At 43.7% G+C, this 22,209-nt stretch overlaps 1 protein-coding gene across 15 annotated transcripts in view; it reads right to left on the minus strand.

Moving 5' to 3' along the window:
* LOC127591339 (uncharacterized) overlaps positions 1-22,209 on the minus strand; it is a 279,941-nt gene that overhangs the window by 211,994 nt on the left and 45,738 nt on the right. For all 15 annotated transcript variants that reach the window (XR_007959851.1, XM_052051366.1, XM_052051372.1 and 12 more), the window contains one exon: positions 1,220-1,331. Coding sequence is in view for 14 of the 15 variants with exons in the window: in XM_052051366.1 (XP_051907326.1) it covers positions 1,220-1,331 (112 nt within the window). In the remaining variant the exon portion in view is untranslated. The remainder of the gene's footprint in view (positions 1-1,219; positions 1,332-22,209) is intronic.

The raw sequence follows: 22,209 nt of genomic DNA on the forward strand, positions 1-22,209 counted from the left end.
AGCCATGGCGTGGTGCAACTCGGCGTTTGTAAAAACACCCAGAGGAAATGGAGTCTCTGGGCCAGACAAGAATAAAATTAGCTTGATGACTAAGTTCCTTCTCGGGTCCCAGCGGGAAAAGAACTCTGCCATTTGTTTTCATTACTTCCCTCGGCTGTAGAAGCAGCGCCGACATTATGTATGCATGTGTGTGCCTGTGTGTGAGTGTGTGACTTTTTGTTTGTGTACATGCATGTTCGAGGTCGACTGGCCGGTTCCAAAATGGCCGTTTCGTCATTTACTACTGGGTTTAATCAAACGTATTCGGCTCGTAAACACAGCACACTCACAATCCGAAGCTGATCCGACATGTGTAATATTTGTGCTCGGCTTCTATGTTGGTGACATTCGCGCTTGGACCTGTTCCACATGTATCGCTCACGGCACGCAATATTGCCTTCTGCTACTTTATTGCATTTTTTTCCCACCCCAATGAAATTCTTATAAACACGCGAGGTTGTAAACATTGATTTGCTCACAAACATGTTTTCATTCACTACCACTTGTGCGTATGACCTCAGAGTCCGAAACGTGCATCCAGTCTACTTTGAATATCATATTTTGGGAAATGCTCTCACGAGCCAGAACATAAGTTACAGCAGCGCAGTCTGATGAAATCCCAAACAAGAGCCGCGTCTGACCCTATAAAGATAATAATGTTCTTTTTTTTTCCACATAAATGGATACCACTACAAACATTAAAGTGAGTGAGTACAATACGCGCGTGCATGTCCATATATGGCAAATATGTTTTATCAGTTAGTCCTATTTGCACAATGTTCCTCCAACTGCTTCCTTTTTGTCAGTTACGTAGTTATCCAGTTCAGCCCCAAGTTATTCCTACATCGGCTAAATGTTAAAATTGATGTCTTCATTTCACAACTGGATAGTAAAAGTTCAAGGTAATGACGTAGTTTGAACCATTTCATAGGATCCCTGCCATCTCACCCACGAGCATCACTTTTTTTTTAGGGGGGGGGGGTCACAGTTTCTCCGCCAATTCATCCCCAGTGCTGGGAATCCATTCCCTAATTAGTCTCTCTGTCACTCCACTCTCCCAGATTAGTTCCAGCTTTTACCCGCGGTGCCACTCAAAGGTGAAGTGAAGACATCTTGTAGCCCTTTAACGCATGTAGCATTAACACCTTTGCCCCCCTTGTGTAAACGCTGGAGTACTGACCCGCAGCTCTTTGGGATGCAGCCGTGTGGAACGTGCGTGCGGCCGGCCGGCGCTGCGCTTCTCCACTCACACCTCCGCTGGGAGGAAGGCATCAGGAAAGGGAAGATTGAACCTGATGGAGAAAAGGAAAGTGGGCCATCAGTCGAGGCCTTGAAAGCAGACGTGTGGGAATTACTTTGTCGGAAGAAATTGGGATTCTTGGTTTGCTGTTATTAGAATTTTTTTTTGGGGGGGGGGGTATTTTTTTTATTCGTTTTAGAAAGTCGTAGTCGTGCGAAGGATTCAGTCGCAGAAACATTCGCGGAATAGCTCATAGCATGTCTTCTAAAAAGAAATCTCACTCCATTGATATTATTTGCGTGAACAATGATATGCAGACAACGATGATCATTTTCACACCATGCCTTTGGATTTTGCCGTCACGTCACACAGCTGCGCTGCGCTTGTGAATAATTGAAACAACTGGTGAGAGTTGTCATTTAAGGGCCACCATTAGTGAGGACACAGGAAAACCACCTCTTACCAAAAGCATCAAAAATTCATGAGCTCAGTAAAGAAACCGGGTCACGTGACGACGCATAATCCAGACTTTTGATGGGCCCAGAGAAGAGACACGCGTTTGGTTCCTGTTCAACATGCTCTCTGGAGAATTCAGCGTTCCCATTTAGTCGCGGGGAGATTTGCTTTCAAATTGAAATGTTTTCCACCAACGCGACAGCCAACTGATGTGGCCATTTTCACACAGGCTGTCCAGGCGAGCATTTTCCTAGTTGACACTTCACCACAACCGCAAGAGAGACACACTCTCAGCATCGCTGAGTGGGAACTGAAAGCTGCCTGCATTGACATCAAGCAAGTAGACCACTAACGCTGTGATGCCAGTGTAGATAATATACAGTATGCATATTTGCCAATGTGTCCAAACTGCTAGCTCACAAGCTAGCAGACGGCTAGCGCTTGCTCGCAACAAGTTCCAGTCATTTTACATTGAGGGGGTGATTTCATGTATGGAGTGGACACACAATTTTTTTTCCACAGATTTCCAGCCTCATTTTTAATATTTAGGATTTATTGAAAATCATTCCAAATTCGCGGGGTTAGAAGAATGGTTAACATTAAAAGAAGAAATACAAGGAGGTAGGCTAACTGTTAGCTTATCTGGTTGCAAACTCTTCTCATTTAACTGAGAAGGTTTTGCCTGTATTGTAAATAGTGAACCGGATTAACTTTTATAATTGTATCATTCTGATAATCGCTCAGGATGATAATCCAAAACCATGTGACAATCAGGCCTTTCCGCATTCAACAATAAAAATCAACATGATTACTGATATGCGTGTACCGTGCTTCCCCTGCGACTCCCACCGCGATTTGAAACGGAGCTTTTCACACGGACAGCTAAGAAAGCTAAAATTCTGCAGCTATAAATAAACTACAGTAGTGGACACACACACACACACACACACACACACACACACACACACACACACACACATTTACAGAGTGAGCGAGAACAACACATGTTTTGTGTGAGACCGCTATAAGATAATGCATTTACATGTGGATACAGGAGAGGATGGAGAGAAAGCAGACGAATTAAACGACTTCCTTTTGTGGGCTGAAAAGGGGGGAAGTGATTTTCTCTAATGCATCTCTGTGTTGTGTCCTTGTCCTCCCACCGCACCGACTGTTTGGGGTCCTGCGAAAACACGGGTCAAGGAGAGTGTGCATGTGTGTGTGTGTGTGTGTGTGTGTGTGTAGAGTGGGGGGAAAAAAAGTTTGCCAGTGACAAGGAAGTCAAATAAAGGGAAGAAAAGGTCCATTTCCCTGGCTAAATGTACCCCAGGGAGGCGTAAGGGAGTGAGAGGGAGATCAAGAGTGAGAGGAAAGGTTATGAACCGACAATACTCCAGCAAAAGCTGCAGATTTACAACTCGCAAGGCCCTAAAGAGCTCTGCCATGCTTATTCCTACAGCCAGTTAAAACAAATTGTGGCCATGTTTCAATCACCCACATCCTCCCTGCGAGCTCATCCGCCCGCACCAGGCTTTTTGGCCCGCTTTGCCCTCAATTACTTTCGAATAAATACTTCAACTGAGGCGTCTTCATGCACTGGAAAGTCCCCCCGCCTTCTCCTGGCTTGACACACTCGTCGCCACGCACTCTTCTTCACGCCGAGGTCCAAAACTTTTGACCCCCCCCCCCCCCCCCCCACACACACACACACACACCAGAGGATGAGAACGCATGTGGAAGCCGTGTATGTTTGATTGTGAATTCGCGGGTGGAAGCCCCGAGGTAACTCGATCCACTGTTTGATTTGAGAGCGACGTCGGGGTGAAGGAGCAAAAAGATGGCTTTTGCTCGTAGGGGGACATAAATGGGGGTCACAAGGAGTGACTTTTTCATGTTGCAGATTAAAAGCAGATGTCAGTGGGATTACATCCCCCGGTGTCATCACTCACACCCCACCTTTGTCTGTTCGCAGGCGCGCACACGCGCACGCTTGGAGAGAGCTCTGGGAAGTTCTCCCAAGCCTCCGTCGAGGTCAAAGGATGCGAATACTAGACTGACGCTGTCCCGCAACTAAAAGGGAGACCATAATGATTTTTTAAAATTTCATTTTATATATATATTGCATAGAGCTGTACTGGTGCCATTGAGTCAACTGCATTCATGTCGACTCATCATTGATATACGACATTTTGTTTTTGCTTGGATCTGCAAAGTAGCGAGAGTATGTGATGGAAAGATTTCCATTCACTTCTGTATATGTCGTATTTTTCCATGTACAGTTGACACATACAATGCTGTCTGATGGGTAAAGGTTGATTTTCTTTGGGGAGGGATTATTATTGTGTGCGACGATCAGTTTATAACAACACTCACACAACTTCAGTGCATTTATTGTGAAGGAGTTGCAGGAATGTGAGGAGCGTACATGTTTTTAGCCTCTGAATACTGAATCATAGCGGCGCACCGATTCATCTTAATCCACTTCTCCCCCCCCCCCCCACTCGTCTTTCTTCCCGCCCCCGAATGGATGGAGTTGAAATATTGCCCGAGAGGACTGGGATTCATTAGGGTTCTGACAAAGCATGGAGAGGATCAAGCTTTTTAAAATATATCTTTCTTCAAGAGAAGTGAGTGTGACATGAAAGATGAAAAAGAAGAAGGGGGCGGGAAAACTTGGTCCGGAATTCCAACACTTAGTGAATCATTTGGACTTAAATAAACAAAACTATCCACACAGAAACACAAAACAGTAGCAAGATGTTGGGATCGAGTTTATTGATCCAAGTGACTGTTTGGAGGGGGTTGGGGGATATCCAAGTATTATTTATGGAAGATTTAGACAACCCCCCTTGAACACAAGCGCAACAAATTTTGCACAGTCATGTTTCATAGGCCGCGTTAAAATGTTTGTCCTAACCTTTTTTTTTTCAAAAAACTTTAAGGTTACATTGTTTTCTGTTCATTTTATTTTTTTGATCACCAGCCATGAGAATAAATTGGTGAATATCATTTAGCCAATGAGACCAAGCATGATTATTTTAAATGATATACAGTACAACACCGTGTTTGAATGTTTTTGTAAGAAGCACTTTTTTTCTTTTTTCTTTTTTACGATAATAGTGTTTTGATTATTTCTGATTAAGTCATCACCTTTGGATTAAAGAGAACAGTGCTTTTCTTTATTAGAAAAAAAAAATCAGGACCTTTCTCAGCGATTCCCTCCGTGAGCTGTCACCTGGCCGTGTTCGAGGGGTTTGTGTGAGGAGCTAAGTTGTCTGGGACTTTATGCCCCTGGCAGGCTCACCCATGGCAAATGGGTCCGAGGTGAGGGACCAGACAAAGTACGACTCAAAAGACCCCCCCCTATGATGAGTAAAATATATGGACCTTGGTTTACCTTGCCCGGGTACGGGTCACCGGGGCCCCCCTTTGGAGTCAGGCCTGGAGGTGGGGCCCACTGGTGAGCACCTGGTGGGCGGGCCTACACCCATGAAGAGACAACGTAGCTCCCCCTTCCAATGGGCTCACCACCTATGGGAGGGGCCAAAGGGGTCGGGTGCAAAGTGAGCTGGGCAGTGGCCAAAATTGATCTGATCCTCAGTTACAGAAGCTAGCTGGATTTCACCAAGATGACAAGGCTCAATTTTGAGTATGGTAATGGGTGACAATTTGCAGAGAGCAGTTTATAATGTTTCCCACATAGCTGACTCCGTTTTGTGGGATTAATACATTACTGGTAGTTTCCTGTGCTGATGACACATACGACAGATGTAAATTTGCCATTTGTAACCCATAAGCGTCCATCACCACTGACCTTAGATCAGCATCTCCCTATAAGGGGACACCATCTACGCTTATCTTATTTATTGGAGCAGCCTTAAAGGCCTTAAAAAAAAAAAAAAAACACCCGACTCTGGTGTTATGTGGAAGCCGACCAGGCCCAAAGGCTCAGATTGGAGTAAGAGCAGCGCGTTGCTTATTGTTCCTGACAGGAACCACGCCGGGGCTGCGAATCGGGACGCAAATGCTGAGAACGGCGTCACATCACCAGTCATTTGGACCATCGTGAAGAGATGGAGGGTCGTGAATGTGTGTCAGAAGGGAAGTGGGGATCAACTATGACTGCGGGTTGTTGTGCGTACATTGTTATGAGAGGAAAATGGGAACATTTTTGACTGGATGCTAGCGGAAGCATCGGCAGCGGCTTTCTGCACAACGATGGAGGATTTGAAAACATCTCATTATCACGTCACAATTTGGCTAATTTACCTAACAATCGTCCCCACATTGAATTTCTCGGTGGCTTTCAAACTAGGGTTGGGTAACCCCCTCCCTCCACGGGTCTGTGAGCTGTAACATGATGGTTCCCAAAATAGTTTGAAATAAATCATTTTTTAAGTGCCAGTTGTTAACAACTGTGCCAAAGCTAAATGGTTCAAAAATTGCTGTGTGTATAAAATGAGACATTAAAAAAAATAAAAATAATAATAATAATAATCACCCCCTTGCAGTTTCGTCTTCTCCCAGTATGGCACATTTACCCTCGGCCAACAATGAGGCGCTCTAATACAGCCACGCCTGCAGAATATGAGAAGGGACGTAGCATTCTTAGGTTGCAGACATAGCGAGCTAGCCTGCTAACCTATGCATGCTTTACATGGCAGTGAACACCCCTCCATCATGGATTACAGTTTTGTGGTCCCGCTATTTTGCCGATTCCTTGTACAGAGTGAAATTTCAACGCAAACCGTTTTATTGTTGCAAATTATTGAAACGTCCTGTGTCATCCTGTTTTTTGTGCCGACAGGAGGCTACAGCCATAGGTTTATTTTGTAGTGTACATCTTCAAAACTGGATTTGTTTACTGTAAACAGAGGTATTGGGACATGTATTTATATTTATTGTTAGATTATATATTTGTTACATTTGTTAAATAAGAAGCAGAACAACGATTTATATGCATTTTGATTTGTGACGGGGGTCGTGTATGGTCGAACAGGCAAAAATAATGAAAAGGCCGGAGACGCGGATCAAACACTGCTTGTCAGCAACTAAATTTAGTTTCAAAGTAACTTTGTTCCCCTCTTATCTCGTCAGCTACACAGTGACTGCATGCAAGCATGGAGTGCTTTGCGAGAACGCTGCCGAGAGCCCCTAGATCTTCCTCTTGAGCCGCTATCTGCTTACTCTTGACCCGGCATGCGTCTTGAAATATGGCAACGGGCACGCACACAGAGAACATTCAGCCCATCGAAGACATTAGTGGGCCAAAAGGTGCCGACCCACAAGTGGCTCTTTTCTTGATGAGTTCCAAGAAGCCCAAGAAAAAGTATTTCACTAAGAAAAACAGCTTTTAGAGAAAATTACTCAAAAGGACCTCTTCCCATTTCGTTGATAATTGCGGGTATTTTTGCTTTCACATCTTGTAAAATGTCACTTAACAAGTGTTTGGAGAGATGAATTGTCACTCGGTCAATTATTTTGCCTTGCTTTGTTTTGAGTTCAAATTGTAATTATGAGCTTCGGACTTAAGTATAGTGAACATTTTTGAACAAGTACAGTGGACCCACCCTACTGTATTTGTGGGGTAAAGGGATTGAAAATATACGTAGGAATGATGGATGGAAAATGGCACTCACTATATTTTCAAGTCATCAACTGCAAATGAATACTTTCAATCGATCCTTCCAAAAATGTGATTTTTTTCCCTCAATCTAAACCCGTTTTTGTTCAAATGCACCGTCCCAAATGATGCACGGCAGCGTTGCATCGGTCGTAAGGAACTGAAAATAGTCATTTGTTGAATTTGCAGCATTAAGAGGTTATATTTGCTGAAATGAAACACTAATTCGATTCCAAACATCTTAACGGGTCGAGTTACATTTGAACATAGGACCTCTCATTTTGAAAGCAAACAGGTTAGCGCCACCGAAGTGATGCAGTTGGGGCCAAAGTGATCATATGACCTGACATCCGTCATTATTGCAGCATAATGCATCGAAAGGCCACGGCCTTATGTTTAATATCTCCTCCCCGCCTTGACCTGCAACTCATATTCTGGATTTATATCCCAAATCTGCTCCCTTTGACCCACAATTAACCTCAATGAAAATGCTAAGACTCGCTGCCTTGTGTGTCTTCCGGCTCGCATGTATGCTTTTTTTTTTCCTCCCGTGGCTTTTCTTATCCAGCGCCCTCCACGTTACGCTCAGCCAATGGGAATCAAGGTAATGATGGGGCGAGGAAAAAGAATGTTCTTTCAATAGATAATTAGAGAGATTGGTTTACCAGGGCCACTCAAAGTCCATTCACATGCGAAGGGGCCGAGACCGGGGCCGTGTAGTCCGCCCGGCCCCCGAAAGGGCTCCCCAGGGAGGCATTGGCCCCGGCTTCATTTCTCAAAGCAGGTGCCTGGCAGGTAGTCAATGGAGACGGCCGGCGGAGATATACAAGAGAGTCATCCTCCCGCGCAAGGGGTCAACATCACAGATCAAGAGTCATGAGCAGAGGTCGCAAGGTCAATGTTTTAGCACACAAGGAAGCGCCCAGATGACAAGAAATGCATCCTGGGACTTTTACCCAGTGGCTTCGTGTGTCCAAAAAGCACAAGTAGTCATGTTATTTCCCATTTTAGTCATCTAAACAAATTTGCCACAATAAAGGCTCCCCGTTAGCTAAATGCTAACATATAATGGAAAATACCTATGACAAACCACAGTTGGCATTGACAGTCACGATTTTACAGTCCAAAAAGCCAATGAATATTTTAACACAAATGATGGAACAACACATGTAGACCATCATTATAACAATATGTAAAGCTATATTTTCTTTATCCTCGACAAAAAAAATGACTAATCGTACTCCAGGTTATGACATCTACATTATTCTGATCCAAATAAATTTTTTTTTTCTGGTGAACCTCCTCTATACGGCCCTTGCATGACACCGTAAGCTCCAGGAGACCTGCTTGGATGCTGTCAATGCAAGGACGATATCTGGTCTTGATATCGTCCTGCCAACCACCTCTGGGAACTTCAGCTGCTTCCCCAGATCTGCTTTCAGTTCCCAATCACGTGCTGCTGCAAACGGGCCAGCGGTGGTGTTTTGGACAGTTGCTGCAGACTTCTCCCCAGCTTTGATGAAAGTGATAGCGTTCCTGACTGAGCGAGGGCTCCTGCTGTGGCTGATCCCACGGAAGATCATGTCCGCTGTGACCCTAAGAACCAGGTCGCGTCACTTTAAATCGACTTAAATTCAAATGTGTTTTCATCCCACTCTTTGTATTGACAAATCACGCCCATTGGCGGAATTTGTTTCCCAATTTTTGGCCATGAATATGCTCCAAGCTGCTTCCCATGACGAGGTGATACAGGAAGAAGAGGTCAGAGGTGACGTGCACTCTAATTTGTAATTGAATCTCAGCGTGGAAAAGTGATCAGTCATTGCCCGTGGGCTGCCATCCCGGAGAGGGGGGCGGAGAGTCTGTCACCATCTTTGCAAGTGGTCGTCGTTGGGAATGCAGCTTTCCGTTTTTACAGGACAAATGTTTTTGGAGTGGTGCATTGGGGAGGTATAACCGCTCTTGACACACCCCATACCAGAGGATAATCCGTCAGGCATTAGATGTCCAATAAGCCTTTGCTAACCTTACTTACTGTCCATGTGTGAGGTGCCCACAAAAATAAATGTATATTATCAGTAAATTAACAATCACTAAACTATGTTGGTCATTCAAAAGCATGCCTACAGTACTAATAGAGGTCATCACACCAATAAAGGAAATATAATAAACCAATACCAACCTAATCTTTACCTGTTAAAAACTGCAATATGATTTTCACACACTGTATCCTTCGCTCAATCCCACATCTCCCCATGAATGGTATTTTTCCATAACAAAAGGGAATATACAGTAAGTAAAAAAAATGAAATACTTTGATAGGTATAGCAAAAAAAATATTTTCGAACAAAATACCAAAAAAATTCCCATGAAAGGCATTTTCAGAATAAAAGGTGTCATAGGAAAATAAAATTGTGCCCTTGTACTGCGTTTGTTAACTTACTTTCATTATACATTGATTTTGACATTACAATAAAACTTTCTTGGGAAAATTTGACTATTCTTTTGGGACCATCCAAGTATTTTTTTTTTGTTCTTTTGTCTCATAACATTACATCTGTAAAAATATGGATTTGCTATCATAGCGTGACTCTTTTTCTCACAACGAGGCTCTTTGAAGAGACGTCCCCATTCTGAGAGGTCCGTGGATTCAAAGTCCAGCACACCAAGGAAAACAACTCCCGCCGAATGCACAAGTAATTTGCCGACGTACCGACGAAGCATTCTTCGTTAACATTGGTGCCAATAAGCACAACAACACATTGGATACGCATGTCAATTTCTCTTGTACTAATCAAATAGAAAGCCCGGCGAGTAAATATCTCTCCTCTTATAGCCTCGCGTCTGTTTACAACACGGCCGGGGCTACATAAACACCGTGTGGCAAATGAATAATTTCTTTTAACGCATCGGGCCCGGGCCAGCATATGCCCGATATAGGAAACCCATAGCGTCAGTGGCTCCGTATTGGCGGCGGAGGTCAAAGGCTAGGAGAGGAAGGTCAAAGGTGTTGTTCTCCTTTCTCATCACGAAGGGCATTAACATCTTCTGCCCGTCTCGACGCATCCAGATGGCTCAGCAAGCCCGCGGGCAGATGTTCCGGTTTTGAAAATGCACCGCCGAGAATATGCACGGCTCCATCATCGTCACATCATATTTCAAAAGGATGATGGATGCGAATCGAGAAATTAGGACAGACTGCATTAAGCCATTGATTCGCTCCGTGTAGCTCAACTTTCACAGTAATTATTTTCAAGGAAAACGCTATCGACATGGGAACAAAGTTTTGTTTTGGGACCGAGGGAGGAAAATGTAAAAAGATCTGCGCTCAGGACAATAAATGATCAACTGAGCTGATGAGATTTGACAGAGATGGCTATTGTTGAATGAGATGTCTATGATTTGATTTACATTGCCACCAATCTGGATCAGATCCAGTTTCAAATGTGGTTTGCATCACAGCTTCAGATCCTGCATAGACAAATTGATATACATGTGTACTGAATGAGCCCCACACAACTAGTTGCAATTTAAGAAAAATAAAGAATGAACTTGCGATGGAATAGGAATAAAATGAGGACATATTTTGTGGAAATATGTTTGTGAGATACAGTATATAAGAAAAAGGTTTTACACCTTTTTAATTCTTAAGTATAAGATCATAATCTCCTTTTTAATAAAGTCCAACAATTGTGAGGACAAGCGGCGCACCACTCTGGCACGAGACCCCGCCCCTTTGTTTTCCCCCCATTATTTTTAAATGCGCCGAAAGCCTTCAAGGAATCCACGCAAATCAAACAAATGCGGTCGTTCCAGGACTCGCGGCACCCTGCCCCCAAACCAAAACTTGCCTCAGCTGGACACACACAAATACAAATACACACACATTTGTACAAGAACACGAATATACACACACATGGAACACTGGCCTGGCCAGAGAACTCTTGACATGAACCTGCTTCTCTCACTCAGCAAGACATAAATCAGCGTACTCTCAGCAGCCCTGCTGGCCCCTCAGCGCCATGCTGAACCTAACTCCACGGGAATCAAACGCTTGTAACAGGATACAAAAACTAATCCAGGCCAGAGACAATCGGCGGCATACAGAGGGGCTGGAGGGGTGCTGATCGAAGACCGTTCCACACCCTACCCTCAAACCCCCTCCTCGTCTTTGTCATGAGACCTTTGGCCCCAGCACAGAGGCGACATGCTACTGGTCTGCTACTGAAGATGTAACCTGTCAGGTTTCTCCCCACCCCAACACCACCACCACCACTTCACTGCTGGACTCTCCAGATGGTTCTCCAAGCCTCTTAGTCAACTGCACCAGCGGTGACAAGTCACGAAGTACAAATGGTTTGTTAAGGTCTCTGTATTCATTTTCCAACAACTTTTGACTCCTCTTGGGGGGGGACTTGAATGGCATTTATGATATGGTGTGCACGACTTGCCCAGTAAAAACAATCATGCAGGGGAAAAAAAAACAAAGCTCACAATTACTGTAAAATCCTCAGTAATCTGCAGTAATGTGTGTTATTTATGGAGGATAAATAATATATGACGATGAATCTCGTTATATTATCTGTCTACATGTGTTGTTCCACCATTTGTGTATAACCACGTCAATTGATGCCAATCCTTTGCACGTCTAATATTTTCCCTAATATGTTGGCATTTCCTAAGAAGACTTTATTCAGTTGTTTGATGCACTCGTATTTCATTTATTTTCGTCAGTCAAAGCAAAAACATTGTAAATTATACACGGGTGCATGTTCTTCACGGGATGTTACAGTAGGTACTAAAAAGTGCTCATGACCGCTCACGGTAAACGATCCAGCAGCTTCCCGCTCGGGCCCTTCTGCCTGAGCGCATCCATCCCAGACTCCATCTCACACTGCTTGTCAAACACACACACACAAATACACACACTACTCGACCACACTTCTCTCCCCCCACCCCGCCCCTCCCAAAGCAGTGTTGCTGGAATGCCTCTATACTCTGCTGGCCTGATAGAGTGGCCACTGTTTCACTGTGATAACATCAGGCACCAGGGCCTGCACAGCCACAGGGCTCCGAGACACACTTTTATGACTTAAGTGTCTGGGACACATATCTGTAGCCATCAGCTCCTCTGTACACCCTCATCCACATACTTGCACACATGCACCGCTGCACACGAACAGCCACCCGCAAAGCATGCAAATGGGCGCACCAACTGACAAACGGCTCTTTGTTTACTCCACCGTGAACAAGCAAGCGGAAATGAAATCAACTTGTCGTTGGTTTGTGACACAGGCTGCGTTATTATCTCCTTGAGGGCAAACTTTAACCACACCCTCGCTGTTGCAGACAGCCATAATGTTGAAACTGAGGCGAAAGCCAACACTGGACAAAACAACTTCCCTCATGTCAAAAGGAGAAATTCGGCAACATCATCCAAAATGGATTAAAGTGTAGAAGTGCATCAACACTTAAGATATTACAAGTTACTGTGATTTAAATAAGATCCAAGTACGAAAAGAATAAAAAATACACATAAGTAGATTGTTTTTTTTTGTGACCATTTATCAAAATGATTATTTCACACAAAAAACAAACATTTTTAGTATCTGCCCATTTTATTTTGTACTTAACTACATTTCAGGGTGTGTGGGGTTTTTTTTTTCAAAAACTACATACATGAATCAGCAGACTTTTTAAATAGAGATCTATTTCTTGGTATCGGTAGGTTTTCTACTTTTATCAGTCTTTAGCCCACAAGTTTCTCGACCTTTATTGAATTTCGACTTTTGTAGGCTACTTTAGTACACTCTAGAGTGTGTATTATTTGTTTTATTTATTTATTACATGGTTAAGTACTTCTATTACTCGAGTTTTGGGTGGGGTTTCATTTTTGTTTTTTTCCTCTCTGCAAAGCCCAAATTCACCGCAGTGACTCTTTACCCTCCGCATATGCTCCCGCTTTGGTTAGCGACGGCGTTCAAATGGACCGAGTGTTTCACATCCGCTCGTGAACAATAGCATCAATTAAGTGAGATAATTACAATGACTAAGGCGGGGACAAAGGAAGTGTTTATTTGGGTTAAGTACATGACACACCTGGCAACTCAATGAAGTACGGCGCCTATGATGGGGACGGCCGCTCGTGATGGAAATAGAGGTAGTTACTTTTACAATAATATAGCAGTTACGTTGCAATTTCATGGTGGGGGAGCCTTGCAGCATTATGTCACCTGAAGATTGAAAGTGAGTTTTTGCTTTTTTTTCCCACACACACGATCTATTTTTGATCCATTTGTGTAGACCTGTTAAGAGTGTGGAATGCTTTGATGCAGAAGGAAGTTCCGCAACCTCGTAGCACTACTTAGTCAGCGTGTGGCTGTATTTAATTGCGTCACTCGTGGCTCTTAGACATATGGAGAAATAAAAAAAAAAAGCTTGGAAAGATGATGAATCCACAGTTCATTTGCATTTGTGAAACATTTGAGGGTTTTTTTGTTTTGTTTTTTGCGTTGTTGGAGGGATGGCGGTAGCACGTCCTTTGATGTGGATGGCTGGCGGCGTGTCGGTATCACTTTGATTCATGACGGCAAAGCACATTAGCAACATTTGAGCAAATGAAATTACAGGCTGGCGTCACGTTCCTGTCGATGCGGAATTGGTTTCTTATTTGGATTTGCAACTGCTCGATTGTGGCAAAACAACGAAAGAAAAAAAAAAAACAAATTCAATGTGACACCTCTACCACCTCTAGTCAAGGTACTCGCGCTTGGCTTTGATGCACCAAAACCACCAGGGTCATCGGCGAGAGTAGTGTTTTCATTCCAATTTTAAATCAAAACCTCAAAAAAAGACGCAGCGCAGCCTTGATGGACAGCACCACTTCACTTGTCCCCACTGACGGTCAGTCACTCAAACAAAAAGGAGGATGAGATGAGTTTCTCAGGGGAGTGAGGATAATAAAATCAGTGTGTGTGTCGTGAGTGGGAGCCATATTTGATGCTCTAACAGAATGAAGGTCTTTGGCGGTCTTTTAGCTAAAGCAAGCACATTTCTTTGAAGCCCAGGCACCTTGGCTGCAGAACCATTACCGAGCCTGGGCTTTTCTATACATTAAGCACTACACAAGTGCATTACGGACCGCCGCCCCAATTGTACTCTCTCTTGTTAAATAGGATCCCAACAGACCTTTTGATTTTCTTTTTTTTCTTTTTTAAACTTCCGTGCCCCCGGCCGGCGCTGCTGCCGCTTCTCCTCTTCCTCCCCTCCCGATCGGATTAGGATCGATTGTAGCGTAGCAGAGACCGGGGGCCCAGACGCGAGGGCCGGGACAACGCCGCGGCGCGATTGTACTCCTCATGCCCCGCCTCGGAGACTATTCAGGCGACTAAATAGAATGATTTGCCCTTCCATGTCAAATTTCCTCCGAGACAAAGATTGTCAATACCAATTAGATTGTCTGCAGTTGCCTTAGTTACGCCAGCCTGCACCATCACGCCGCCAAGCCAACCTCCTCCAGCTCCAAAGACACACTCGCTCTCCTTTAACATCTCACTCCCATCGCTCTTTTCTTCTTTTTTTTTTTTTTTTGTAAGCAGAGTGGTGGTCTCGGCACCAAGCCTTCAGCCTCAAATCAGTTTTATGACTGGCGCTGTGCAGACATTAGGCTAACTCCATTAGCCTCTCGGACGGAGATGGCCTGAGGGGGATACTGTGGGGCCGGGATGGCACTGAGTAGGTGTGTGTATATGCGCATACGTGCGCGGATGTGTGCGCGGTGAAAGGGTGAAGGAGGGGGTAACACTGTCTCAACGCACGGCTCTTTTGGCATCTCCTTAAAGGTCACTGTCTGCTGGTCGGAGGAGGCCAAAGCCCAGCCGAGCGAGAACGTAAACAAGAGAAGGAGGAGAGGGCAGAAAATGGATTAACGAACAAATGTAATTAGGAGGAAAGGGAGAGACTGGGAGAGAGGACTGTCTCCACTTAAAATGGTGGCTCCTGCAGGCGCTTAAGTGCAAACATGACAAACAGATGTGGCCGTGGCTGGCCAGACACAAGACGACGCGCGCGCATTTGTATACAAGCGCGCCAACACGCGCATGGATGCACACTTTCTACGAGTCGCTCTCACTGCGGTGGCTTGAACGGTACTTTGCCTATCGGATGCATGTTGGATGACAGCAACGATTATACCGCTTGGTATGCCGGTTACGGTTAGGTAGTTGGAAATTTGGGTGGTCAGTTGAGGGGGAATCCCATGAAAATGGGCGGCGACAACGACTGAAGCAGAAGGTCACACTGGAATTGTCAGGACACAATTTGCTACTTGGGATTAGAAATCCTCGACGGTTAGACGGGATTGGTTGAGTGCCAGCGTGTGTGACGACAAGTCCCGTTCGAGGATCACAAGTTTAGTGGCGCCCAACTGCCAGGCACGCAAGATCAATTTCACAGTTGTGTTCAATTCCATTCCCACATTTCTGAAACGGAGAGAAGGAAAAAAAAAACGTTTTGGGGAAAATCTGTGGTTACACCATTTAAACCGATGAAAATGATACAGCTGATGCATTATAGTATAAACACATGCATATGACACAACAGATACCGACTCGCATTCCAATTCAAACGGGGGACAGCGACGCCGTCTCTGACCACCTGAAATGTTTTTGAGAGAGAGAAAAATCGCGCTGGAGCCTATCCCGGCTGTCTTCGGGCAGGAGGCGGGGGACACCCTCAACTGGTTGCCACTTGGCAGGTCAGATATCGACAAACAATCATCCTCGGGACAATTTAGAGCAGGTGTGTCCAAAGTCCGGCCCGCGGGCCAAATCCGGCCCGCGGTCGAATTTCATCCGGCCCTCGGCCCCTGTCATAAAATCAGTGCCGTCTGGCCCGCAGGTTGGGCGCAATGGAACACGTGTTGCATTGACTGAGGTCTCGTAGACTGGTGAGTGATGTTTCATAGAGTACTGCTTCCCTCTAGTGGCTAAATGAGTAATAGCATTTAGACACTAGAGGGCATCACTCACGAGTTAACAAGACATCACTCCGTGTTTATATCGACTGATATGTCATATTTCAAATGATCCTTGCAGTTGTGGATATGTGTATTGCTTGTTCATTTCCCTGTTGTTCGAGTCAAAGGTTTTGTGACTATTGAAAAGTCATGGTGATACATTCTATGTTTCAAATCAATCAATTTACACTCAGGAGACTTCTGTTTAAGAAAAAGTCAAGTGAATAAGCAGTTGCATGTGATATACCTGTTTCAAATGAACCAAAAGAAATTCTTAAGATTGTTGAAATTAAAATAAAAATGGAAATGTGAAACAGACTAGCTTACTAAAATTTGTTGAACAATATTGTTGTTCAATGTAAAGAATGTCAGCCAAGGTCGGCCCCCCGACATTTTACCACATAAAATCTGGCCCCCTTGGCAAAAAGTTTGGACACCCCTGATTTAGAGTCTTTCAATCAGCCTGTCATGCATGTTTTTGGAGTGCGGGAGGAAACCGGAGTACCCGGAGAAAACCCACACAGGCACGGTGAGAACTTGCAAACTCCACACAGGGAGGCCAGAGCTGGAATCGAACCCCGCATCTCTGTACTGTGAGGCGGACACACTAACTACCGGGCCGCCACAACCTTAACAGTGAGCTACGATTAAATTCGGAAAGGACGACCACTGATGATAACGATGTGTTGGTATTGAGTTGCATATGGTAAAAAAAAAAAAATCCTGGTTTAAGCCAAATACTTGTACTGAAAACGTTGAATGTAGCAAATCCCAGATAGATGTGCTGCGATTATGATGACATCACGTCCTCCAACAAAGACAACAGAAGCATAAGAAGATGTAAATATCATGCTGAAGCGCGGAACATACTGACGGACAGGAAATTGAACAATTTCCTCAGCTCCTTCCGAAAATCTCATCGACTCATTTTATTCATGAGAAAGAGAGGAAGTCAGCCAAACCTTCTGCCGCATGTAAAGAAACATTAAGCGCTAAAAAAGTTTGATTTTTTTTTTGAGTTTTTTAAACGACAACGCCCTCTACGTTTAGACGACAACACAGAAGGAGAAAATTTCAGACTCATCTGCGTTTGAAGACAATTATTTTCTTGTAGTCGTCTTAAGTTTCGTCACGAGATGAACAGCGTCTTTGAAATTAGCCAATGATTTGCTCAATTCATGCTAGCTAAGAATAACCTCAAGAACGTGTGATTTATTTGTAAACCAGAATCATTTTCAGTTCTGGTTCAAAGTTTAATCATTTGACTAAATTCTAAAAAGAAAAATGACTCACTGCTGTAATTTTCACTCAAAGTTGGCCAATCTGGCCATTTGCCCTTTTCCGGACAAAGTAAATGAATTGAAACTTGATTTAGTGCCCTCGCTCTTGTTTACAACAAATATATGAGCAGGGTGCTTGGTGGGGCTATAATGTTTCCGTTTACTTTGTGTTTCTCTACCAGGAACATGAAACCGTCGACTTTCTTTTCCAGGTTTATGACCAAATGCCTAATTAGTTACTACAATTGGCTAAAATCAATACCTTCCCAGAAAGCCTCAGAATAAAGACAACGTTAGCTGTTTTCACTTCTCTGCCTTAACAATACGCATGGCATCGCGCAAGAACATGAAATGAAATAATACCGTTAAGCGGCAGGATTAAGCAAAAACGACGTCTGCAAAATTGATTTTCGTGCCATTTTTTTTTTCAAGCATAAGCAGGAGGTGCGCGTCAATGGATGGTTACGACTCGTCAGAAGTCGTCGTTCAGGCAACGCTCGACCTTTTCATTCCATTCTGGCATGCAACCTGCATTTCAGAGTTGACTTAACCTCCCGGTGACACTCGTTGCAGATGCTTTGAAATGGTTGTAAAAGAATAGTTTCTGCATGATGGCGTCTGCGATTAGGCGGCACATCTGCACCGGCAACAAACACACGCACGCAACGCAAGCACACACGCCCCCGCAACAGGCCCTTCCAATTTCAGAGGTTGGTGTTGGTTGGCAGCCAAAGCAAACATTTCCCGTGAATAATTGCATGAGATTGATTTCAACTGGGCCGATTAGATGGGGTTTTCGTACGAGAGGTAACAAAAGAGCCACGGCGTCAAGAAATGGCAGGAGGAAGTTGAGGAGATGCAGAAAAAGATAAACAGGAAGCGGAGGAGCCACTTTGACAAGCATGAGGATTCTATAACCAGTCCGACCGCAAGCCTTTAAAAGGTGCACTTTCTGCTACTCGCCGGCGACGACGGCAACGTGCGTCCCGTCCGGAGGTCTGAGGCACTCGTCAGTCAAATGGCCAAAACAAACGTGCACGCTCTCAACTTACTCAGTGCATCTCATTAGCTCCATTCCACTTATTTGACTTTTATCTTTTACGCTCTCGGCGGCCCTCCGAGGGTTTTTCCCAGCTCTCGTTTTCCCTCCCTCTGTGCTGAATAAGCTTACAGAAAGTGACCATTAAATCTATTGCTGATGGAAAGACAAGCGAAGGGGAACGTCAATATTAACATGGACAGGATTTACTCGTGTGGCAGGCCGCCCCCTGCGGTGACGTCATCACAGACGCTCAACAAATTGCAATTGGCATGACGTCAATCCAAGCATGCAGCTTCTCTTTGGCTCCGCGTCCGTTTGGGCTGGAGCTAATCCCGGACTGTTTTGGGGCGAGAGGCAGTGGCCACCCTGAACTGGTCGGCAGCCATTGGCAAGGCGCGTTGTACCACTAGACATTGTGTGATTGCTGAAATGCTGAATGGAAAAAAACATATATATATGTATATATATATTAGTGCTGTCAAATGATTAAAATATTCAATTGCAATCAAATGTATAATTTCATAGTTAACTCTGAATTATCCTAATTAATCACAGATTTTTTTATCTACTCTAAATTTTCTTTGATTTCTTTTTCTCCTATTTTTCCCATTTTTAATTCTCTCATCAACATGGAATCGCGGATCGGTTTTCATTGTGCAAAATGCAAATATTTACCGAAACAACAATTTCGACTTCAATTTGACATGAACGTTTTTCACTTGGAGCAGCTATTCAAACGTGGAGCACATTTGATTATTTGAGAGCAACATAACATCCGCTGTGACGTGGATTAATCTTGCGATAAAAAATTAATTGAGTTAAAACTGTTTTTAATGCAGATAACGCGTTAAACTGTCAGCACTACTAATATACATATATGGAAACCTGATTTTGAATGGTATGAAAGATACGGAGTGATGTATCATGTTACTGGTGGAAAATGTGGAATTAAATGATACAGAATGATACTGAAAGATACGGGATGATGTGGAACGATATTGAATAAAGTGGTATGATATTTGGTGATAAATACGGAATGATGTGGCCTAACTAAATGATTTGGATTATTGTGGAAAGTTTGTGATAGATGTGCAATATGCTGGCGGAAAAATACAGAGTGACTTTAAATGACAGGATATTGAAAAATGATGTGAAATGATACGGAATGATACTGAATAATATGAAACTCTTGAAATGATGTGGGATGTTACTGGTGAAAATGTGAAATACTTGAATGATATGGAATGATGTAAAATGTTTGGGCATTTATCCAAATAAAAGGGCCTCTTCGAAACAGACGCGTTACTTCAAATAAATGAGCAGTCCACACACTACGCCAACTATAAAAGCCGCAGTTCCTCACTGGAGGAAATACGGTAGTTGAAGAGATTAAAAGCTGTTTTGCAACAGACGCTCATCTTTAAAGTCACACTCCCAGCCTTTTCTCCATTATCACCGCAATTAGACGCCGCGTAATGAAAAAAGCATGTGAGCGCGCATACTCCATAAAATCCTACTTTCAGCACCTCTGAAATTAGAACTTAAGTCGCCCCAGAGGAGCTATTAGGCGACAAATCCCCGCCATTGACCAAGTTCTGCCCTCTGCCCGCTCATGACTGAAGCCTCCCGCCCTCCCCCTGCTCCCCGACCTCTTTGAAGTTCATCGTCGCGGCAACCACGGCATCACATCCTCTCCCAAAAGCGCAAACGACCAAGTACACGAGGGAAAGAGCAGGTTTGCGGGAAGGGAAACCAGGATCAAATCGGAAGGAGCCAGATGTCTGCGTCCCATGCAAACTTGTGTAGACATGCGCTCGCCGTGGGCCTGCATTAATGATGGCGAGGATCCATCTTAAAGAGGGGGGGTAAATGAGGGGGCTACATAGGTTGCGGCCATGTACACACGCACCAAGTCACATGTGCTTGCAATAAGTTGGCCTTTGCCGCTCTGATCCAACAAACAGATGCAAGCGGGGGAATGTTCTTTTGCCTGAACGGGGGATTTTTCTTATGCGGGGAGAAAACATTCTAATTGGGATTCCATCAAAATATATTTAAATGGAAATTAGAGCGTGACTTTTAGGAACGAGTGGGGAAATTAAGGCAACAGACGAGCGTGCTCGTGTCATGCGTGCCAAAAAGTCATCAAAACGGCAAAGCTGATTCTTTTTGAAAAATCCATCATTTTTCTCGACAGTGAAGCCCAACTTGAATAATTTAGCTCCTACTTTGGAAAAAGCCGGGCCATAAAAATCGCCATGATATTTTCATAGGCATTCATTAGTCTCATTTAAAATTAAAACTTCCATTTGAGTAAGAAGTCAAAGTCATTGTGTTAGTGCTGCACAATATTTTGGGTGAATTTTTTATTTTATTTTTTTTTTGCTCTTTGACTTTTGGTGGAAATGAAATATTTATATGTATCGAAAATCCAAAACTGGGATATATTGTTTGCAGTCTGTGTGAGCAACATGTTATTAGAATTGAGTATAAAAGTGTAAAATATCATTCCTTCCCCATTTTTGTGGTATTGGTATTCCGTTTATCCGAATATCAAGGAAGGTCTTTGGTCCTGATCCACCCACATTAGTTGAAAACATCATATAAAAAAACTTTTCAAATATAATTTTACTGCGTCCACATCGTTTCAACCCATCTAAACAAGACATTCGAACTTATTGAATCACATTTGAAAGTATTTCTTGGCACCTGTTTTCACTCTCTCGCTCACACAGTTCTCCACATAAAAGGCAAAATGTGTTTTTACTCGAAGCTAATTTGTCCCCCCCAGTTGACGTTTGCAATGAAACTCACACACAAAACAAAAGAGAGTCGAACTGTGCATGTAGAAACACCAAAACGTTCATAAAATAACAAAAGTCCTCAAGTGAAATTATGCTAATGCTAAAGAACGGCTAACGTTGATTAGCATCATCCCAAACATCAAACGGCAATACTCAAAGGATATTCTTTCTGCTCCTCTGTAACAACGGATATTTAAAACGGCAAAGCGCTACGCCGCACTGTATTATTACAGTAACGGGTGTCTTCTTCTTGTTCTTAATTATGCTGTAATTCTTCCGGGAAGCTTCTGTACGGCCTGGCTTAGTGTGGTACAACACGACAGACAACTCTAAATTTGGATGTGGGTTTCCTCGTAATTGAAGAGCATTACTTTCTGTCTGAAGATCCCACCATAATTTCCATGCGGAAGGGCTCCTTGGTGACAAGTTCAGTGAGTGGAATGGACAGTTAATGTGCTGTTTGTTTCACCGCATCACTCCTGGGCAAAAAAAAAAAAAGGACGTCGTCAAACGTGTCATGGGTGAAGAAACGATGGCCCGGAGAAAAAGACGATGAGATAAAAAAAAGAAAAAAAGAAAAGAAGTGCAACAGGGGCCACACAAGGGTGAATAAAAATGTAAAAATTGTGTGGAATGCTCATGGCTGAACTGAGGATGAACCCCTGAACCCCAATCGGCACCTGACATACAATGTTATTTGCATTGATGT

The sequence above is a fragment of the Hippocampus zosterae genome, chromosome 18, assembly GCF_025434085.1.
Source record: "Hippocampus zosterae strain Florida chromosome 18, ASM2543408v3, whole genome shotgun sequence".
NCBI lineage: Eukaryota > Metazoa > Chordata > Actinopteri > Syngnathiformes > Syngnathidae > Hippocampus > Hippocampus zosterae.